At 43.6% G+C, this 18474-nt stretch overlaps 2 protein-coding genes across 2 annotated transcripts in view; one reads left to right on the plus strand and one right to left on the minus strand.

The window, feature by feature from the left end:
* Pfkfb1 (6-phosphofructo-2-kinase/fructose-2,6-biphosphatase 1) overlaps positions 1-2001 on the minus strand; it is a 64554-nt gene extending 62553 nt beyond the window's left edge. The window contains exon 1 of the mRNA XM_075958039.1: positions 1884-2001. Coding sequence (XP_075814154.1) covers positions 1884-1911 — 28 coding nt within the window. The 5' untranslated portion in view covers positions 1912-2001. The remainder of the gene's footprint in view (positions 1-1883) is intronic.
* A 6-nt stretch (positions 2002-2007) lies between these two features.
* On the plus strand, positions 2008-18257 carry Apex2 (apurinic/apyrimidinic endodeoxyribonuclease 2). Its single transcript, XM_075958035.1, has 7 exons — positions 2008-2145; positions 3717-4077; positions 4680-4763; positions 5614-5794; positions 6362-6508; positions 7365-7434; positions 17096-18257. Exons 2-7 carry the CDS (start codon positions 3924-3926, stop codon positions 18002-18004), a joined length of 1545 nt encoding a protein of 514 aa, XP_075814150.1. The 5' UTR covers positions 2008-2145; positions 3717-3923; the 3' UTR covers positions 18005-18257.
* The last annotated feature ends 217 nt before the right edge of the window (positions 18258-18474 follow it).

The following is an 18474-nucleotide window of genomic DNA, read 5'->3' on the forward strand; positions in this document are numbered from 1 at the left end:
ATCTGTCCCAACCTACCTATTCAGTCTGCTAACCCAACAGCATTTTCCTGTCTTTAAGCTTTTGCTTAGCCTGGAGCATCTTCTATTCTCATTGAGCTCTGTCGTGCTCGTCAAGATCTGTTGTAGTGTTTCCCTTCTCTGAAAGTCAGCCTTGGAGCCTTGAGAGAGGCTTTGCCCTTGATTCTCATATTGCATATGTATCTCTATGTGAGCAAGGCTTTCTCTTTTCCTAACTAGACTTTGGGCTCCTTGAAACTGGGGCCTGAATCCCTGTGATCTTCTAACTGTTCATCTCAGGCTCTGGTATGGAGGACAGTTATGCAGTGACTATGTTTACAGCCTACATCTCTCTGCTGCAGATGAGATACATACGGCGATAAGAAATCCCAGTTCACCATGGTAGGTTTAACACCTTTCAGGGAATGTGGGAGGGGGGCGGCGGTGATTTGTCTGAGGTAAAGAGGGACATCTAAGAAAGTTTTAAAATTTTGGGATGGAATAGAATAAATAAAATTATAAAATTCCCTCTAAGAAGGTTTAATGTATTGGTTATAGACAGAGTTTACTCAGCATCAGATTTACACTCAAGGCTAAAGGTTGAACCATAAATTTTAAAGTGGGACTATCTCTAGAGAAGAAAACTATAAAATGTGACTTTTGAAGACCCGTGGAGAGTGCTCTCACCTCCAAGTACAGAGTGTGGAGAGGAATCTCATTTAAAGCATCAGAACAGTTCGCATGGGCAATAAAATGATAAATGGAAAGCCAGGTTGTAGTGGCACATGCCTTTATTCCCAGTACTTGGGAGGCTGAGGCAGGTGGATCTCTGTGAGTTAGAGGCCAGCCTGGTCTACAGAGTTAGTACCAGGACAGGCTCCAAAGCTACACAAAGAAACTCTGTCTCGAAGAACAAAACAGCAACAACAACAACAATAACAATAATAATAATAAATGGGGTCTGGTTTTGGCAAGTGTTGAAATGTGTGGTTGTGAATGCATTTGCTACAGGCTAGAACGCTGACAGATGGTTGAGCACATGCTTATGGGTTAGATTCATGGATGAGCAGAGATCAGGACTTCTCTAATAGCAGCCACCCTGGCCCCCTACTATTTGCAGAATCACATCTGGTAAGCAAAGCTCACTGCATTCTAGTCATAGGAGTGGCTCTTCATTGACCATAGTCAGTCAGAAAGGAGCGCACTAGAGGGTTGTGGGTAGTACTACCTGGGGATGCCACATAAAAGCCAAGAGCACTAATCTCAGACACAGCATGAAAGTCCCGAAGTATCTCTCCAAAGAGTTCTGTATTCTGCCTCCCCAAACACCACCTTTTCTTGATCATCAGGCCAGACCTCTGTGGGAAGTAGGCTAGGGGCTTTAATTTATATTTTAGTAAGGTGCCTATTGACACCCAGAGAAACTAAGGAACTTATCAAAGTTTCATAGCAAATCAACCCTACTTTACACTCGAGAGGACAGGTCAGAGATAAAGTCTCTATTGTACACTGAATTAAAAAATATACTACATAGTTGGAAGCTAGTCTGGGAGGGTCACACAATCACAGCCAGTCTGGGATAAAGTTTCGGGCCAGCATGGGAAACATAGACACTGTTTCCAAAAATGAAAGAAAATAAAATGAAAATTGAAATTTCAAAGACAGTACGGGATTGCCCTTTAGGCTAGTGTCCTACAAAGTCAAGTACAACTGGATTTTAAAATAGTGAGCGATAGATTAGAATTACATTTCATCTTTTCCCAACTCTCCCATACCCTTTAATATAGCTCAATCAAACTCCTTTGCAAAGAAAACCTTCCCAAGAGCCTGAAGCAAGGATTTTGACCTGTGAAACACCTAGCTACTTTTCCTTTTTTCTCACCTACCTGTTCTCTTAGAGGCTTTTTCTTCCATCGCTAATTATCCAATGGCTCTCCTGCATTTACAGAGCCCCAAAGCAGGTCCAGTGGGTGGCATCAAATAGGAAACCCGGAGACATTCGTTGGTTCCTGGGAAGGCTGAGGAAGCGCCCTTGTTAAGGGGTGTGTGCAGTGTTGAAATATTAGCTGCTGTGGCTGCCAAAGAAGTTCCTGAGCCACCCACAGCCTTTTCTCTTCAGTCCAACCATGTGTTCACCTTGCCCCAAAGGTCAGTACTAATATTAACAAGTCACTGGAGAATGGGGAAATTAAATCAGCTATTGAGGTGAGCAAGAACTGGATTTCCTTGGGGCTGGGCTTCCTATATGACTTCAGTGCAGTCTGGGCAAAATCTGTTGCTTGAAAGCAATCTGGCAACACGAAGAAAAATGTTCATTTCCCTTGTCCTAGTTAACCCACTCTTGGGATTCAATCCTTAGCCAGCAACTCCCAAAGCATGGAAAAGCTCAAGGCACAGTCTTTTCTTAATTACAGAGCTATTTTCTGATGGCAATAACTAGTAACCTTTAAGTCCTCTGGGGGTGGGAAAGCAGCCACAGAGGATGATGGCTCTAAGACTGTGAAATTCTGAGGGTGTGTGTGCTCAAGCACAAATAACTGCAGCATTTTCAGTGAAAAATATTCGGGTGGGAAGTAATATTTTCCCCTCGAAATTGGGCTATGCCTGTTAATTGTTTCTGTGCGCTCAAAAAGAAGCCAAGAACCCATTGCTATTGCCCTGTTTATACCCATCTGCTAAATACCTATCCTCTTACCATATATGCTATGTCAGAGATGGCCACTGCATTCAGGCGTTGGCAATCTAGCGACTACAGAAATCATTGGGAGTTTGCATTGTGGTAAATACTAGGACAGAATGGACCACAGAGTGTAGGAGTGCCCACAGGAAAATACCTAAATGCAGGGGTGCGTGAACAGAAAATTTTAACTCAAAAAAAACCCAAAAAACCTCGATCGTTTACCTGAGTAAGAAGGGTTTAAATCTTGGCTCTACCACTTCTGTGAGACTGGGACGAATTTACTCAACTTCTACTTAGCTTCGGCGCCTTTTTCTGGTTTATCCTAAGAATGAAAGGACACAATGTAGACGGGAAAACCACAACTGCATACGGAGACAATACTGTTCTGAAGCTTAAATTTTTCCAGGCCTCAATTTTGCTCATCTGAGAAATGGAGCCAAATGCAAGTATGTGCTCTGTGTCATCCTTTACATGCTATGAGAACCAAGACAAATAAGGCTATACAGGGAGGATTTGAGGAAGTCTCCTGCCTCCAGGCTCAATAAAAACAGAGGTCATTCTCCTAAGCCTTACCGTAGTAGCTAGGTTCTTAATTAACTGCTCCATCTTCCAACTGAAAAAGTTCTCTATGCCATGGCCCAAAGGACACCAGGGGCTGAGGCCACTCAGCCACCGCCAGGGGCCGCCCACTTAAATTGGAGTTCTGCCTCGATGGGGGGCAGGGTTTTGGCTGAATTTGAATTCCCAGAGGCCCGCCCTTTGACAAAGTGACAAAATCCCATTTGTAAGTAACCTGACGCATCAAGGGGACTTTTGTGTCGAGAACAGCAGTCAGACTCGGGCGTCCAGGCCAGCATGCGGCCAGAATTTTCTTCTGGAGCCCAACCAGGGACGCGCTTCTCACCAGTCACTCTTCACAGGCTTTGGACTGGGTCTTGTTATGTAGCCCAGGCTGGCCATGAATTCATGACTGCCCGTGCCTCAGATTCCTGAGTACTGGGGTTATAAGCTTGTACGACCAAGCCCGGTTTTCCTACAGCTTCCACCTTAGTTCCGTCTCCCGCCTGTGAGAACTGAACTCGAAGCCCCGCCCTGCGTGCGTCCTGCCGTCGCGGAGGGGGCGGAGGGACCAGATGAGAACGCCTGCGCACACGCGCGTGGAAGGAGGAGCTCTAGCTCACTTCCGGGAGGTGGCCATGAATTTCCGCGCCTAAGCTTGCTTCGTGAAACGGGACAGTTTACCAAAATGTTGCGTGTGGTAAGCTGGAACATCAATGGGATCCGGAGTCCCCTGCAAGGGCTGACATGCCAGGGACCCAGCAACTGTCCCACAGCCTTGCGACGCATTTTGGACAAGTTGGATGCCGATGTTGTTTGTCTTCAGGAGACCAAAGTGACCAGTAAGCATTCGAGAATCCAGGATTTTTACCTTTTTTTCTTCTCCTGCTAACTTTCGCTTCCTGCTCCACCTCATTTCACGTTTCCGTTTATCGATACTTAGAATCCTGCCCTTATACCCACCCGAAAGTACTAATCCCTTTCCCGTTTAAACCCCCACCCCAGCTAGTGCCCTTAATTCCCACTCCTGTGCTGCTCTCCCAGTTGAAACCCTCGTGCACAGATTCCCGCCCATTCTACCGCCCCAACTCCGTGCCTTGAATTTTCTCCTTCCACGCCCCCGAGGCAGATTCCTTAGTTCTCCATCCCTGCTCCCATCTCAGTCCTCTAATTCCCACTGCCAGCATCCTTCCAGCAGTCCTCACATCACCTAGACCATAAGACTTAGCTCTGATTTCGCTCTCCTCAGTTTTTCCCGTCTAATTTGAATATCATTTCCCTCCCTGAGCTTTCCATGTTTCGAGCTCCTGTCATTGTAAACACTCCCTTCCCCCAGTTATGGCTCTGATGTACGCTAGTAATTAGCCTGTAACTGTTATTCTAGTCCTTCATGGGTCCATGGTGCTAGTTTTACCTCTGACTTTGTATTACATTTTTTTTCCAGGAGATGTACTGACAGAGCCCCTGGCTGTTGTTGAGGGCTATAACTCCTATTTCAGCTTCAGCCGCAGCCGTAGTGGCTATTCTGGTAAATGGGGTCTTCTGGGGGTATTTAACTTAGTGTTGGTGATGGGGCCAAGTAGCAGTGAAGTGTTTGGGTATTTAACGAGAAGGTAATATATTCCAACTTTTCATCTCCAGAGCTAAAGCTGCATAAAATCTGAGGTTACATTAATATTTATGTACCAGATTATCTTTTTGGCCCTCAGAAGTACAGTAAAAATTGGGTGAGCTCTGGAGCTGAACTGCTAGGGTTCAGGCCGTGGCTCACTTCCTAGCTGTGTGTTCGCTGGAAAGTTACTTTACCTTTGTATCTTAGGTTTCTTATCTAGAAAATGAGGTTAATGTTTACTTTCTAGGCTCTTACAAGGGTTTAGACATTTATGCATGTGTTAATACTAATAGCCAATATTTTATCAGCATTTGTCATGTATCTGTGTAATATACATTGTTGTTGTTCTTGTAAAGTAAAACATTCTGTGGCTTTTTTGGTTTCGGTTTTGTTTTTGTTTTTGTTTTTTTTTGGTTTTTTGAGACAGGGTTTCTCTGTAGCTTTGGAGCCTGTCCTGGCTCTGGCTTTGAAGATCAGACTGGCCTTGAACTCACAGAGATCCTCCTGCCTTTGCCTCCCAAGTGCTGGGATTAAACGCTTGTGCCACCACTGCCTGACCATTCTGTTGCTTTTTTTTTACATGAATCTGAGGCCTCAGGGTATGGGTTAGTTGCTTCAGATTTTTCAGAGCCATATAATGGCCCTTGAGTTACATTTAACAGAGATATCAAAAACTATTCCTTGTATGGGTACATTTGGAGTGGAACAGGCTGTACAGTAGTATTTTGGTTGCTGATCCCATTCTGAATACTCTATCTGTCCCCAGGTGTGGCTACGTTTTGTAAGGACAGTGCTACCCCAGTGGCTGCTGAAGAAGGCCTGAGTGGTGTGTTTGCCACCCAGAATGGGGATGTTGGCTGCTATGGAAACTTGGATGAGTTCACCCAAGAGGAACTCCGGGTTCTGGATAGTGAGGGCCGGGCCGTCCTTACCCAGCACAAGATCCGGTAATAGCCTGTATCTTCCTACTACAGACCATCTCTGGTTCTAGTCAGTATCCAGAATATAAGGTCCATCTTTTTTTTTTTTTTTGGTTTTTCGAGACAGGGTTTCTCTGTAGTTTTTTAGTAAGGTTCATCTTATAGGTATGCAGTTGCTATAGTTCACAAACTTTCCTTCCTAGACTCTAGTACTGGGTGGGCTAAGTGATCCTGGCAAATCATGCTTCTTTTTGAGCCTTGTGTTCCCCTCTCTACAGTGGGAGTACAGCTAATTGCCACAGGCTACTCAAAAGCTGCTTAGCCAGCATAGAACTCATTGCTCCAAATTGGATTCTTTTGGGGTATCTCATCTTCATGAAAGGCAGAATTATCCTCCAGTTTACCTGGACTCTTAAGCCCTCCTTACTTCACCCAGTGCCTATCCCCTAGACCTGCTCGTGCCTGCTTGCTTGTGTCTCCCTAACCCTTTTTCTTCTATCCCATGGGCAACCATTAAGTGGGAGCTGGATGGTGTAGCTGTGGACGGGGAGTCTTAGATCTGAACTCTTTGTGTGGGGGCTCTTTTCTTCGTAGCACTTTGGAAGGGAAGGAGAAGACCTTGACTCTCATCAATGTGTACTGTCCCCATGCGGATCCTGGGAGGCCTGAGCGGCTGACCTTCAAGATGCGTTTCTATCGCCTACTGCAGATCCGAGCAGAAGCACTCTTGGCAGCTGGCAGGTATTGTAAATCTAGGCAGCTGGGCTTGGTTGAGTTCATCTTGGTGACTCGCCTTGTGTCGTGCTCCATAAAAGGATATAGTATTTTGTCTTTGAGTTCCTTTACCTTCTAGTTTTGAACACTGTCGTGCTGACCTGAACAGGCCTTGCTGTCTTAAGAGCTGTGGGAACAGAGTAAAGTGACATGAACACTGTCTTTGTACTCCGAGCTCTTTGCTTACCATAAACCTCAAGGGCAGCTGTGGTCCGTGTTCTCTTTTTCCAAACACCTACCCCCAGAGAAGAGTTTTGAGGACAAAACGAGGCAAGAGTGGTAAAGTGCCTAGTTCCAAGGATGGACAGGAAAAAAGTAGGAGGAGCTGGGCGGTGGTGGTGCACGCCTTTATTCCCAGCACTCAGGAGGCAGAGGCAAGCGGATCTCTGTGAGTTCGAGGCCAGCCTGGACTATAAGAGCTAGTTCCAGGACAGGAACCAAAAGCTACGGAGAAACCCTGTATCGAAAAACCAAAAAAAAAAAAAAAAAAAAAAAAAGTGGGAGTAGGTTAAAGTAATCAAGGGGCACTTCCTCCAAGTGGTGTCTGAGCTCAGCTTTGAAGGACGAGAAGGATGGCATTAGATAGAGATCATTGAAGCATTCATATTATATGGAATAGTGTCAGCTTTGCTGCTCAGAATTCGGTTCCTCATGTGTGAGAAGTGTCCAGATGGGAGAATGGAAGAGGCGCACTGCTATGAGTATTTGGTAGCAAAAGCTCTAGGAGGAGGTTGCATCTCCAAGCTCTCAGACCTGGGGGTAAAGTACATGGGACTCCTCATTCTTGAATGTCCGGTTGACAACCCCACGTTGTGTTTTTCAGCCATGTGATAATCCTAGGGGACCTGAATACAGCTCATCGGCCCATTGACCACTGTGACGCAGGCAGTCTGGTAAGGCTCCCTCGAAACTCTAGGCCCCTCTCTGGTTCTGTTCCTTTAAGTATCCCATGTAGTACTGGGAGTTTGGCACCAAAGGTGCCTTTATGGAAAAACAGTGCTTGGTTTGAATGTATCCTTTTTTTATTCCGAAATTACATGTAAAATTGTACATATTTATGGAATATGATATAATATTTTGGCATGAATAATGGTCAAATGGGACAAATTGCCTAATCTGTCACCTCAAACATTTGTCATTCTGTATGGGCAAACAATGAAAACTTCTTTGAACTACAAGGTTTGAGATATGAAATAATTTATCATTAGCTCTTCCTATACTGTGGAACACTGCTAGGTCTTTATCTTCCTATCAAGCTGTTCACATTAAGCAGCTACTCTCTCCTTTTCTTCCTACCTCTCCTGGACTCTGGTAACAACTGCTCTACTCTGCTCCATGAAATCAACATTTTAGACTTCCATACATGAGTGACATCACAGGACATCTCTCTTTCTGGGCTTCCCTTGTTTTCATGTCTTTCAGTTCCATTCATTTGCTGCAAATATAGTATTTTTGGCAAAATAGTATTGTATTCTGTATGTGTATTCTATTTTCCTTTTGTTCATTAATGAATATGTAGGTTGCTAGTGTATTCTTTCTTCCTTTTCTTATATGAGCCTCTTATTCCCTATAGGCCAATGTTTCCTTAACCCTTAAGTGCATATTAGAGCAAACCTATCAATACCTTAATACTACACCAAAACAATGGAATCAGAATCTCTTAGGTGTAGACCCACAGTAATGGATTGTTTGAAAAGTCCTACAACAGACACAAGCTAGAGAAACACTACTTTAGAATTTATATGAAGTCTTCATCTTGACCATCTCATAGAAAACTGCTGTGCTACAAAAGCAAACTGCCTGTTTTCTCTGCTCTCATCCTATAATAACCAACAGAAGACTCCTGTGAGCTCAAAAGGGGTGGGGATTTCTCCTTGCCTCCAAGCAAGCGACAGCTTTGCATCTGTGCACATCAGCTAGTTGTCCTTTACTACTGTTCCGTTAACTTGGCCCATTAGCTCTAGCTCCTTATGGGCTAACTCTTATATGCCCCAAACATGGTCAGATCCCACAGGTTGAGGACTACTCTCCAAAACTGTCACTTCAGACCCAGTCACAGTTGGAACTTCTGAACTATAAATTGAGGTTCCCATGACCTCATCTGTGTGTTAATTTGCCAGAGCAAAGCAAGTACTCAGACAGCCACTCTAACTTAAGTCTAATGATTATCCATAAAGAATGTTTGAAATAATATAAATAGACAGATGAAGAAATACATGCAGAGGAACGTCTGGAAGGGCCATTTGTGCCAGCTTCCATTCCTGTGGAGTTGGGTGAGTCATTCTCCCAACACATGGATGAGTCTTCGTTTGTCTTGCACCTCTACATGTTGAGCTGTCCAGTTCTCTGAACCCTGCTTTTGGGTTTTATGGAAACTTCACTGCCTAAGTATGGGCTGAAAGTGGAATAGGGAAGCCCATCAAGGCCTGTGGCAGCTTTTCATCATTCCTTCCTCAATGGTTCAGGGATGGATCCTCTGGAATGAGGATCTTTTATTTTATTAAAAATAGATTTTTTTACACAATGTATTCTGATTATTGTTCCCTCCTTCATCTCCCAGCTCTTCTCCTCTTTCCCTATTCATGCAACTGTACACCTTCCTTACACACACACACACACACACACACACACACACACACACACAGGGAGAAAGCATAAAAACAAAATTGGAAAGCATAATATGTAAGCAAAAGGCCAGCAAAGAAAAAAAATGCTCAAATATCTATAAAAGTACCATCATGTTTGGTGTTGGCCGCCTACTGCTTGGCATGGAGCCTTCCCTTCAGTGTGGTTAACATATCCAGTGAGATTCTATTGTAGAAAACTGATTTTTCCTTTGTGAGCAGTTGTCTATTGTAGATTGCTTTGTGGTTAGCGATGATGTCCATTTCCTACTTTCAGTGCTGGAATACATGTGGCTTGGACCTGTGCAGGCCCTGTACAAACTGCCCCAGTCTCTGAGTTTGTGTGTGTGTGTGGCATTGTTTCCTTTCTGTCTCCTATGCCCCCTGGCTCTTTCAATTTTTCCTCTTTGTCCTCTGCATATCTCCCTGAGCTCTGAGGGGGAAGGGTTTGATGAAGATATCCTATTTAGGACTGAATGTTCCATGATCTGTCACTCCACACATTGTCCAGTTGTGGGTCTCTGTATTTGCTCCCATTTTCTTCAGGTGGAAGCTCCTCCGATGATAGCTCATCAAGGCACTAATGGGTATACAAGTCATTGTATTGCTATATTCCTTTAGCAGAACAATGGTATTTAGTTTTCCCCCAAGTCCCTGACTAGCCTCAGGTTCTTGGCCACCAGGGTAGTGTCAGACATGGGTAAATCCAATCAGAAAGTGGTGGCTTTCTCCCAGGACTTTTGTGCTACTATTACAGAAGAGTATATCGTGCATTCAGGTCACCATTGTTTATCAGTGGGTTTATATCTGAGTTGATAATTACCTTTGTCTTTTGGTAATGTGCAGAGTACTGGCTTTCGTAAGGCACCAGCTTAACTTTTCTGTGTTCAATGAGATATGTTTGTGTTGTCTTGACAATAGGGCTTTACCCTCGATTTGTAAAGAGCAATCAATAACCTTGGAAATAGCCTGAATTGTGTGAGGGTGTCCTTGGGGCTCATTTGGTCAACAATTCAATTATATGTAACCCATTCCTGGTACTGGAGGTTTCAATTCTTAGCAGGAGGTGTCTAGTTGGAGCTTGCTTGTCCATTATTTGGTGATTTCATTTATACGTCTTTCATTTATGAGTATATATTAATAAGCTTATACTGTAGTAGGTTTAATATGACAACTTGGATTGCCTTTAGCCTTAGCTGTCAATCAATGTATTCTTTCTTACCTTCCTCTTTTCTCCCTATCTCTATTTAATCCTCTTGCTTCGGCTCACACCCAACCCCACCTCCCACCCATCTCTCCATAACCATAACTGTATTCTATGTATTCTATTTCCACTTCCTTAGGAAATACTTCCATCCCTCCTAATCCCTTACTCTATAACTAGCGTGCCCATTGAAAGCTTAAAGACTAACATACACATATAAGTGAATATGTGCTGTATTTGTCTTTTTAGGTCTGGCTTACCTCACTCCAGATGATTTTTCTAGTTTCATCTATATAATTGTGGATTTTATGATTTTATTTTTAAATAGCTGAGTAATACTTCATTGTGTGAATGTATCACATTTTCATTATTTATTTGTCTGTTGATGGACACCTAGGCTCTTTCCAAATTTTGGATGTTATAAATTGAGCAGGAGTGAACATAGCATGGATGAGCAGTGTCTCTTGTAGGAGGAGGGCCCGCTTGTTCATCCCAGCTGCCTGGCTAGCTCAGCCCCGAAATAACCACACAGAAACTGTATTAATTGAATCATTGCTTGGCCCATTAGCTCTAACTTCTTATTGGCTAACTCTTATATTAATTTAACCCATTTCTATTAATTTGTGTATAGCCACATGGCAGTGGCTTACCGGGTAAAATTACCAGCGTCTGTTTCTGGCAGCTCCATGGCATTTCTCCAACTCTGCTTTCCTCCCAGAATTTAGTTTTGTCTTCACCGCCTACTTAAGTTCTGCCCTATCAACAGGCCAAGGCAATTTCTTTATTCATTAATGAAAACAACACATAGACAGAAGGGCCTCCTACATCAGTCTCTGGAGCAGGGTGTAGAGTACTTTGGGTATATTCCTGAGAGTGCTGTAGCTAGAGCTTGAGGTAGATCTATTCCCAACTTCCTGAGAAATTGCCACACTGATTGGGACAGTGATTGGTCAGGTTTGCACTCCCATCAGCAATAGAGGGATGAGTATTCCCTTTACTTCACATCCTATACAGTGTGAGCTATCATTTGTTTGATTCACCCTGACTATCCTGACTAGTGTAAGATAAAATCTCAGAATGGTTTTGGCTTGCATTTCCTTGATGACTAAGTATGTTAAAGATTTCTTGTGTTTTTCAGCCATTTGTATCTCATCTTTCTATTTAGGTCTGTACCCCATTTTTTAAATGGGTTATATTTTGTCCACTTATTTAATTCTTTATATGTTAAAGCTATTTGTCCTCTATGATATGTAGTTGGTGAAGATCTTTTCCCATTTTGTAAGCTGCCACTTTGTTAGAATAATGGTATCCGTACAGAGGCTTTTCATTCTGATGAGGACTTATTTATTGTTGTTTTTAGTACCTGTATTATCAGTGTTCTATTCAGAAAGTCTTCTCCTGAGCCATTGAGTTCAAGGCTATTCCCCACTTTCTCTTCTATCACATCCATGATTTCTGACCTTATATTAAGGTCTTTGATCCATTTGGAGTTGAGTTTTATGCTGGTCATTAAGTATGTATTGTATCTATTTGCATTCTTCTACCTGTAACCATCCAGTTTGACCAGCCCTGTTTGTGAAAGATGCTCTTTTTTTCTGGTATGTATATCTGGCTTCTTTATCAAAGATCAGATGCCCATAGGTGTTTGGACCTTCATTAGGTTCTTCCTTTCTATTCCATTAGTCAACATGGCTGTTTTTATGCCAATGCCATGCTGTTTTTATTACTATAGGTCTGTAGTACAATTTGAGATTGGGAATAAGGCAGTTGTAGCAAGGAGGAGGCAACTCATTGGTTCCTGGCTGCTTAGCCCCAAAATAACCACACAGATACTATATTAATTAAAGCACTGCTTGGCCCATTAACTCTAGCTTCTTATTGGCTAACTCTTACATGTGAATTTAACTCATTTCTAGTAATCTTTGTATCACCACGTGGCTGTGTCTTACCGGGTAAAGTTTCGTCCAGCTCCAGCAGGGCTACATGGCTTCGCTCTGACACTGCCTTTTTTCTCCCAGCATTTACATTAGTTTTCCCTGCCTAGCTCTGTTCTTTTGCCCCATCACAGGCCAAGATAGTTTCTTTATTCACTAACCAATAAAAGCAACACATAGAAGGACCTCCCACACTATTTCCCCTTTTCTATTTAAACAAAAAGGAAGGCTTTAACTTTAACATAGTAAAATTACATATAACAAAACAGGTATCAAGCAAGATTTACAGTTACAATATTTATAAACTACTTTCTATTTTTTAATTTTATCAAAGACTCCAGAAGGATATAATATTACCTAAGTTAATAGGAAATGCATTGTAAGCAACTTCCAAAACTCTAGAAATGATAGAGACATCTCGCTACCTGGACACTCACCCAAAGTTCTTCTGTAACATTGCAGGCACCCATCTTTAGTCTAGAGGTGCACAGTACCTGGCAGACATTTCCATGAAGCAGGAAATTTCAAAGACAGTTTCGCCTATTTTGGCAGTTTGTCAGTCACTTTCTTCTGTGTCTAGCAGACTCTTTTATGAAGCACAAACCCCAAAAAGATCATCTTACCTTTAGGCAAATTCAGCAGTCATTTTTATGTGGGTCCTGCATGTCCATTTCATCAAGCAGTCCAGGCAAGAGCAGTTTTTTTGCCCAAATGGCTAACCAACTCCATAAGAAGCCTCTTAGATGTCCATTTTCCTCTTGAAGTAATTGGTGCTGCCAGGAGCAGGTGTGTCTCATTGTCATGAAAAGTCCTAATTTCTTAAACATTTTAAATGTCATATTCTCTAGTTTTTGAAATATTTGAAGAATGCCTATCTTACCAAAAACAATCTACAGATTCAATGCACTCCCATCAAAATACCAACAATTAATTTTACAGAATTTATAAGGACAATATTCAGCCCTATAAGGAAATACAAAATACCCAGGATAGCTCAAACAATCATGAATAACAACAACAACAAAATACTGAAGGTATTGCCTGAAGAAGGTTGTTAATATATACTGTTTAATTTTGGTTTTATTATGGAATGTCTCTGCCTGTTGTGAGTACAAGTTTTGCTGAGTATAGTAGTCTGGGCTGGCATCCATGGTCCCTTAAGGTCTGCATAATGCTCGACCAGAACTTTCTGGCTTTTAGAGTTTCCCTGAGATGTCAGGTGTAATTGTAATAGGTCTGCCTTTATATGTTACTTGGTCTTTTTCCCTTACAACTTTCAATATCTTTCTTTGTTCTGTGTGTTTAGTGTTTTGGTTATTCCGTGCCAACTCTTTATTTAGGATAAGGAAATTTTCTTCTATGATTTTATTGAAAATACTTTCTGTTCCTTTGACCTGGATTTCTTCTCCTTTCTTTATTCCTATTATTCTTAGATTTGATCTTTTCTTAGTGTCCCAAATTTCCTGGATGTTTTGTGTCAGGAGTTTTTTAGATTTAACATTTTTTTGGTAGATGTGTCCATTTCTTCTATTGTCTCTTCAAAGCCTGAGAATCTCTCTTCCATCTCTTATATTCTGTTGGTGAGTCTTGCCTCTGAGGTTCCTGTTCAAGTTCCTAAATTTTTCATTTCCAGTTTTATCTCAGTTTGAGGTTTTTTTTTTTAGTGATTCTATTTCTTCTTTCAGGTTTTGAAGTATATTTATTATTTGATTCCACTGTGTTTTCACAGACTTCGCTAAGGGATTTATGCCTTCTTTAAGGTCCTTGGACGTAATTTATAATAGCTATTTTGAAGTCTTTGTTTTGTGTTCCAGGTATATTACATTTCTCAGGGGCTGCTATAGTAAGAGTTATTGAATTCTGGTGGAGCCACACTGCGTTTTTAAGTTGGTATCTAGGCATTGGGGATTAGGAAGATTGTAATTATAGGTGCTATTATCTGGTCTTGTCCTTTTTGGGTGAGTGTCCATTCCTTGGTTTCTGTTGCCATCGCTGGATCTTAGGAAAGTGTGATGGCTGTGCATTGCTTGATAGTGTTTGCTCAGGCACTCTGCCACAGTGTGCTGGGCTAGGAGAAAAGACTGAGAGCACCTTCAGGAAAGAACCAAGGGGATACTATTCACACCTAGAGATAGCATTCACAGGGAGTTGGGAGGTGTGGTGGGAAGAGGGGACCTATCAAATAGGTTGCAGTAAGGCAAAGAATGATTTAGAAAGGCAGGCATGAATGGGCTAGGTTGACCCTAGGCCTGAACCAAGAGTTGGAGTCACCAGTGGCTGGAGTTGAGGTAGGAGGAGGAGCACTCTCCACAGGTTGTTTCCGGGCTGAGGCTGAGAATGAAGAGATCGCAATAGAGGAACTACGCTGTGATTCAACTAATTGAATCCCTGCCATGTGTGGCCAGTGCAGTTTCCCAGTAGAAAGTGTTTTTAGGTATTGGGGACTAACATATAGGAAAGGGGTGATGAAAGGGTCTTCAGGAAGGAGGCAAACTGGGTCTGCTGCACGGTTTGGTGGAGTCCCTAGGGAACTGAAACAGAGTGGGAGGATCGGCCCCGGCAAATGTCTGCTACAGGGCAGAGGATGGAACCAGAAGAATTACAGTGGAGAACAGGAAGGAGGGCAAGATGATCCAGCTGCTTTCCAGATCAGTATGGACACTGGGCAACCAAATAGAAAGGGTCTCTAGGTATCAGCAGTTGACACAAAGGAGCAGTAGAGGGTTTGATAGGGTAGGGGTTTAGGGGTTCACGGAAAGTAGGCTTGGTGGTGGAGTCTACGGGGAGTAAAAGTAATGTGGGAGGACCATCTCCTGTAAGCATTCTGCCCCAGGGCTGTGGGTGAGTCTGAGGAATTGCAATGTAGGACAGGAAGGAGAGTGAAGATGGTCTACCTGCTTCCCGGGCCAGCATGGCACTGGGTTCCCAGGTGGAAAGTCTGGGGTGGGGGTCTAATGCCCTAACACAGACAAGGGTCAGACCAAGACTTTTCACTGGCTGTCAAAATGTGGGGAAGGGTTAGTTTATACGGTCCTCCCTGGGGAAAAAAAGTGGTAGTTTCTAAGATTTGCTGTGAGGTGGAATTATCATCTAGAAAGTATGGATGAAAACAAAAACTGTATATCAACATCCAAGGCGTGGTCAGTGTTGACATGGTACAGTCATCCCTGGAGGTGCTTCAGAAAGGGGGCATGGGAGGATTACTTGACTGGTGTTCAAGAGAGCCACGGAAACACAGGTGTGGCTCTTAGCAGAATTTGGTTAATGTGGCGGGGTGGCAGCATGGCAAAGATGATAAACCCTGCCAAGTGCGAGCTTCTCTCCAGAGCTGCTCTTCTTGTCCTTTTCTACCCCGTCCCCACAGCCGGCCACGTTATTGCGATTGCATTTTACGTCCTCATTGGCACCATGCTAGTTCCGGTAGCCATCACCTTTTACTTCATGGACAGTGGCAGTCTCACCCTACTAGAATCTTCAGTCTGGTGTTCCCTCGGGTCATTTAGATATTTTGCGCAAACCCATGACACAGCTGTTATTTCAGTTTGGCACTTCCTCTTCTGAAATTACTACCACATGGGCTTCACCTCTTGTTTCCAGATCATTTCCCCAGAGTAACAGCCTTTGTTACCAAGATCTACTCTGCCCCAGTGTCAGTTCTGCCACTAAACAGCTGCTCTGTGACTGTGTTATTGCACCAGATCAGTGGGTGTGTAAGTGGGCGAACTGGATAAATGCATGGGCAGGTGGATCGGGGATCAGACATGGATGCCTGAATCCCCCAAGCTCCAGAGGGAGGAGGGATGTCAGTGAGGACATTGACACATGAAATAAATCGATTGGCATGGAGTGGGGAATCTTAAAGAAAAAGTAGCATTCTTCCAACTCCTGATTTTGGCTTACTTCTCTCTAGAGGCACCACTTTTATTTATTGTGATGAGGTCTTACAATATACCCAGGGTGGCAGTCCTCCTGCCTCAGCCTCCTAAGTGCTGGAATTCCAGGTGTAACCAACATGCTTGGTTTTGTTTTTCAATCTTTTGTAAAGCATTTCTGGGAATTCCTTTGATTAAGCAAACAACAGACCTTCAGATGGGGCTTTTATGTCAGGGTAAGCATAATGTGGGATAGAGAAAGACAAACAGGAACTTCTCAAAAGATTTATTTTTATTTTAAATTATGTGTCTTATGGGGGTATCTGCACATAAGTATAGGTGTCTACAGAGGCCAAGGGACATTGGATTCCCTGGAATGATGGGGGCGGGGGGAGAGGGTTGAGATTTCTATATGGGTGCTGGTACCAAACTCAAGTCCTCTGCAAGAGAAGTACTCATTTTAACCACGGAGCCTTCTCTCCAACCCCAGGCTTTGATTTCTAACATTCTTTATTTAAAAGCTCATGCTTGTCAGAGATATGGTTCAGCTGTGAAGAGTGCGTGGTCCTCTTGCAGAGGACCTGGATTAGATTCCCAGCACCCACATGGCATCTCACAACTGTCTGTTACACCAGTTCCTGAGAACCTGGCAACCTGTTCTGGCCTCCATGGATACTGCATGCACATGGTGCACAGATATACAGGGAGGCAAAACACCCATTCATAAAATGAAACAAAGGAAGCAAAAAAAGAAAAGAAAATACACCAAAGCCTAGCTCTGCCTGGTCTGGACTGTATGGCATTGACCCAAGAATCTTTAGGACAACCAAATTTTATTCGTAAAATGAAGCAGTTTAGTCTAAATTTCTTCCTATTTTAAGGATCTAGTTTTGGCTTTTAATTCACTTTTCCTTCCCCAGGAGTGCTTTGAAGAGGACCCAGGACGTAAGTGGATGGATGGCTTGCTCAGTAGCCCAGGGATGGAGGCTGGATCCCACATAGGGCTTTTCATGGATAGCTACCGCTGGTTCCATCCAAAACAGGAGAGGGCCTTCACCTGCTGGTCAGTGGTCAGTGGTGCACGCCATCTCAACTATGGCTCTCGACTTGACTATGTATTAGGAGACAGGAGCTTGGTCATAGATATCTTCCAGTCCTCCTTCCTGCTCCCTGATGTGATGGGTTCTGACCACTGCCCTGTGGGAGCTGTCTTGAATGTGTCCTGTGTGCCAGCAAAACAGTGCCCAGCTCTGTGTACCCGCTTCCTCCCTGAGTTTGCAGGTACCCAGCTCAAGATTCTTCGCTTCCTAGTTCCTCTTGAACAAGAACCTGTACCAGTTCAGACAGTCCTGCAGCCCAGCCATCAAATCCAGGTACAGAAACACCCAAGCAAAGCTCGCATGCACTCAACCAGGCCTCGGAAAAGTCAAGGTGTCTCCCAAAGGAACCAGAAAAACCTGATGAGTTACTTCCAGCCTTCCTCTAGCCTTCCCCAGCCTTCTCCTGATGTGGGGCTACCTAGCCTGCCTCTGGTGGGCCCTCTTACAATCCCAAAGACTCCAGAAGAGGTGACAGTGGTGGAAGACAAAGTCAAGGTTTCAGAGGCCAAAAATGAGAAGGAAGTACGGACCTCCTTCTGGAAGTCTATGCTGAGTGGGCCCTCCCCTATGCCCCTTTGTGGAGGCCATAGGGAGCCATGTGTGATGCGTACTGTGAAGAAAGCAGGACCCAACTTGGGCCGCCAGTTCTACATGTGTGCTAGGCCACGAGGTCCTCCCAGTGACCCCTCTGCTCGTTGTAACTTTTTTCTCTGGAGCAGGCCCAGCTGAAACAACTGAGACCTAGGGATGTCTGGCATGGTTACCCCATGTACAGGGTCTGATGCCAGGTCCTTGTCTCTGAAATTGCCTTCTCCCTGAGGCTTCCTTTCTTTCTCTGCTTCTTCTTCTCTTATTTCCCTCTCTCCCTTCCTTTCTAATGCCTTCTTCCTCTTCTCACGTCTCTACAGGGAACTAATTTAAATCCCTTCTGCCCTTGCTGGACACTGTATTCATTCATAAATAAAGTCTTTGTTTTAATGTACCATGTTGAGTGGATATTTTGATGTAATCTAGAAAGTTGAGTCAGAGAGGCTCTCTCAGTACTAGTAGGCTTTCTGGCCTCCATACTGCCAAAGCAACAGAGGTAGCCAGAGGAGCCATGCTCCTGAGAGAGGCTGGTGAGCTCTGGGGATTATCTGCAGCTCTAAGGTCAGATCAGTGAGGAAGGTGGGTGTGGTGTGGGTTGTGTATACTTAAAC

This window comes from Microtus pennsylvanicus, chromosome X, assembly GCF_037038515.1.
Source record: "Microtus pennsylvanicus isolate mMicPen1 chromosome X, mMicPen1.hap1, whole genome shotgun sequence".
Taxonomy (NCBI): domain Eukaryota; kingdom Metazoa; phylum Chordata; class Mammalia; order Rodentia; family Cricetidae; genus Microtus; species Microtus pennsylvanicus.

What these genes read in the sequence shown, in the direction of transcription:
- Apex2 (XM_075958035.1), top strand. Translation starts at nt 3,924, where the DNA reads ATGTTGCGTGTGGTAAGCTGGAACATCAATGGGATCCGGAGTCCCCTG. An exon ending in TCAGGAGACCAAAGTGACCA is followed by an intron (nt 4,078 to 4,679) that starts GTAAGCATTCGA and finishes TTTTTTTTCCAG; the next exon opens with GAGATGTACTGACAGAGCCC. An exon ending in GCACTCTTGGCAGCTGGCAG is followed by an intron (nt 6,509 to 7,364) that starts GTATTGTAAATC and finishes TGTGTTTTTCAG; the next exon opens with CCATGTGATAATCCTAGGGG.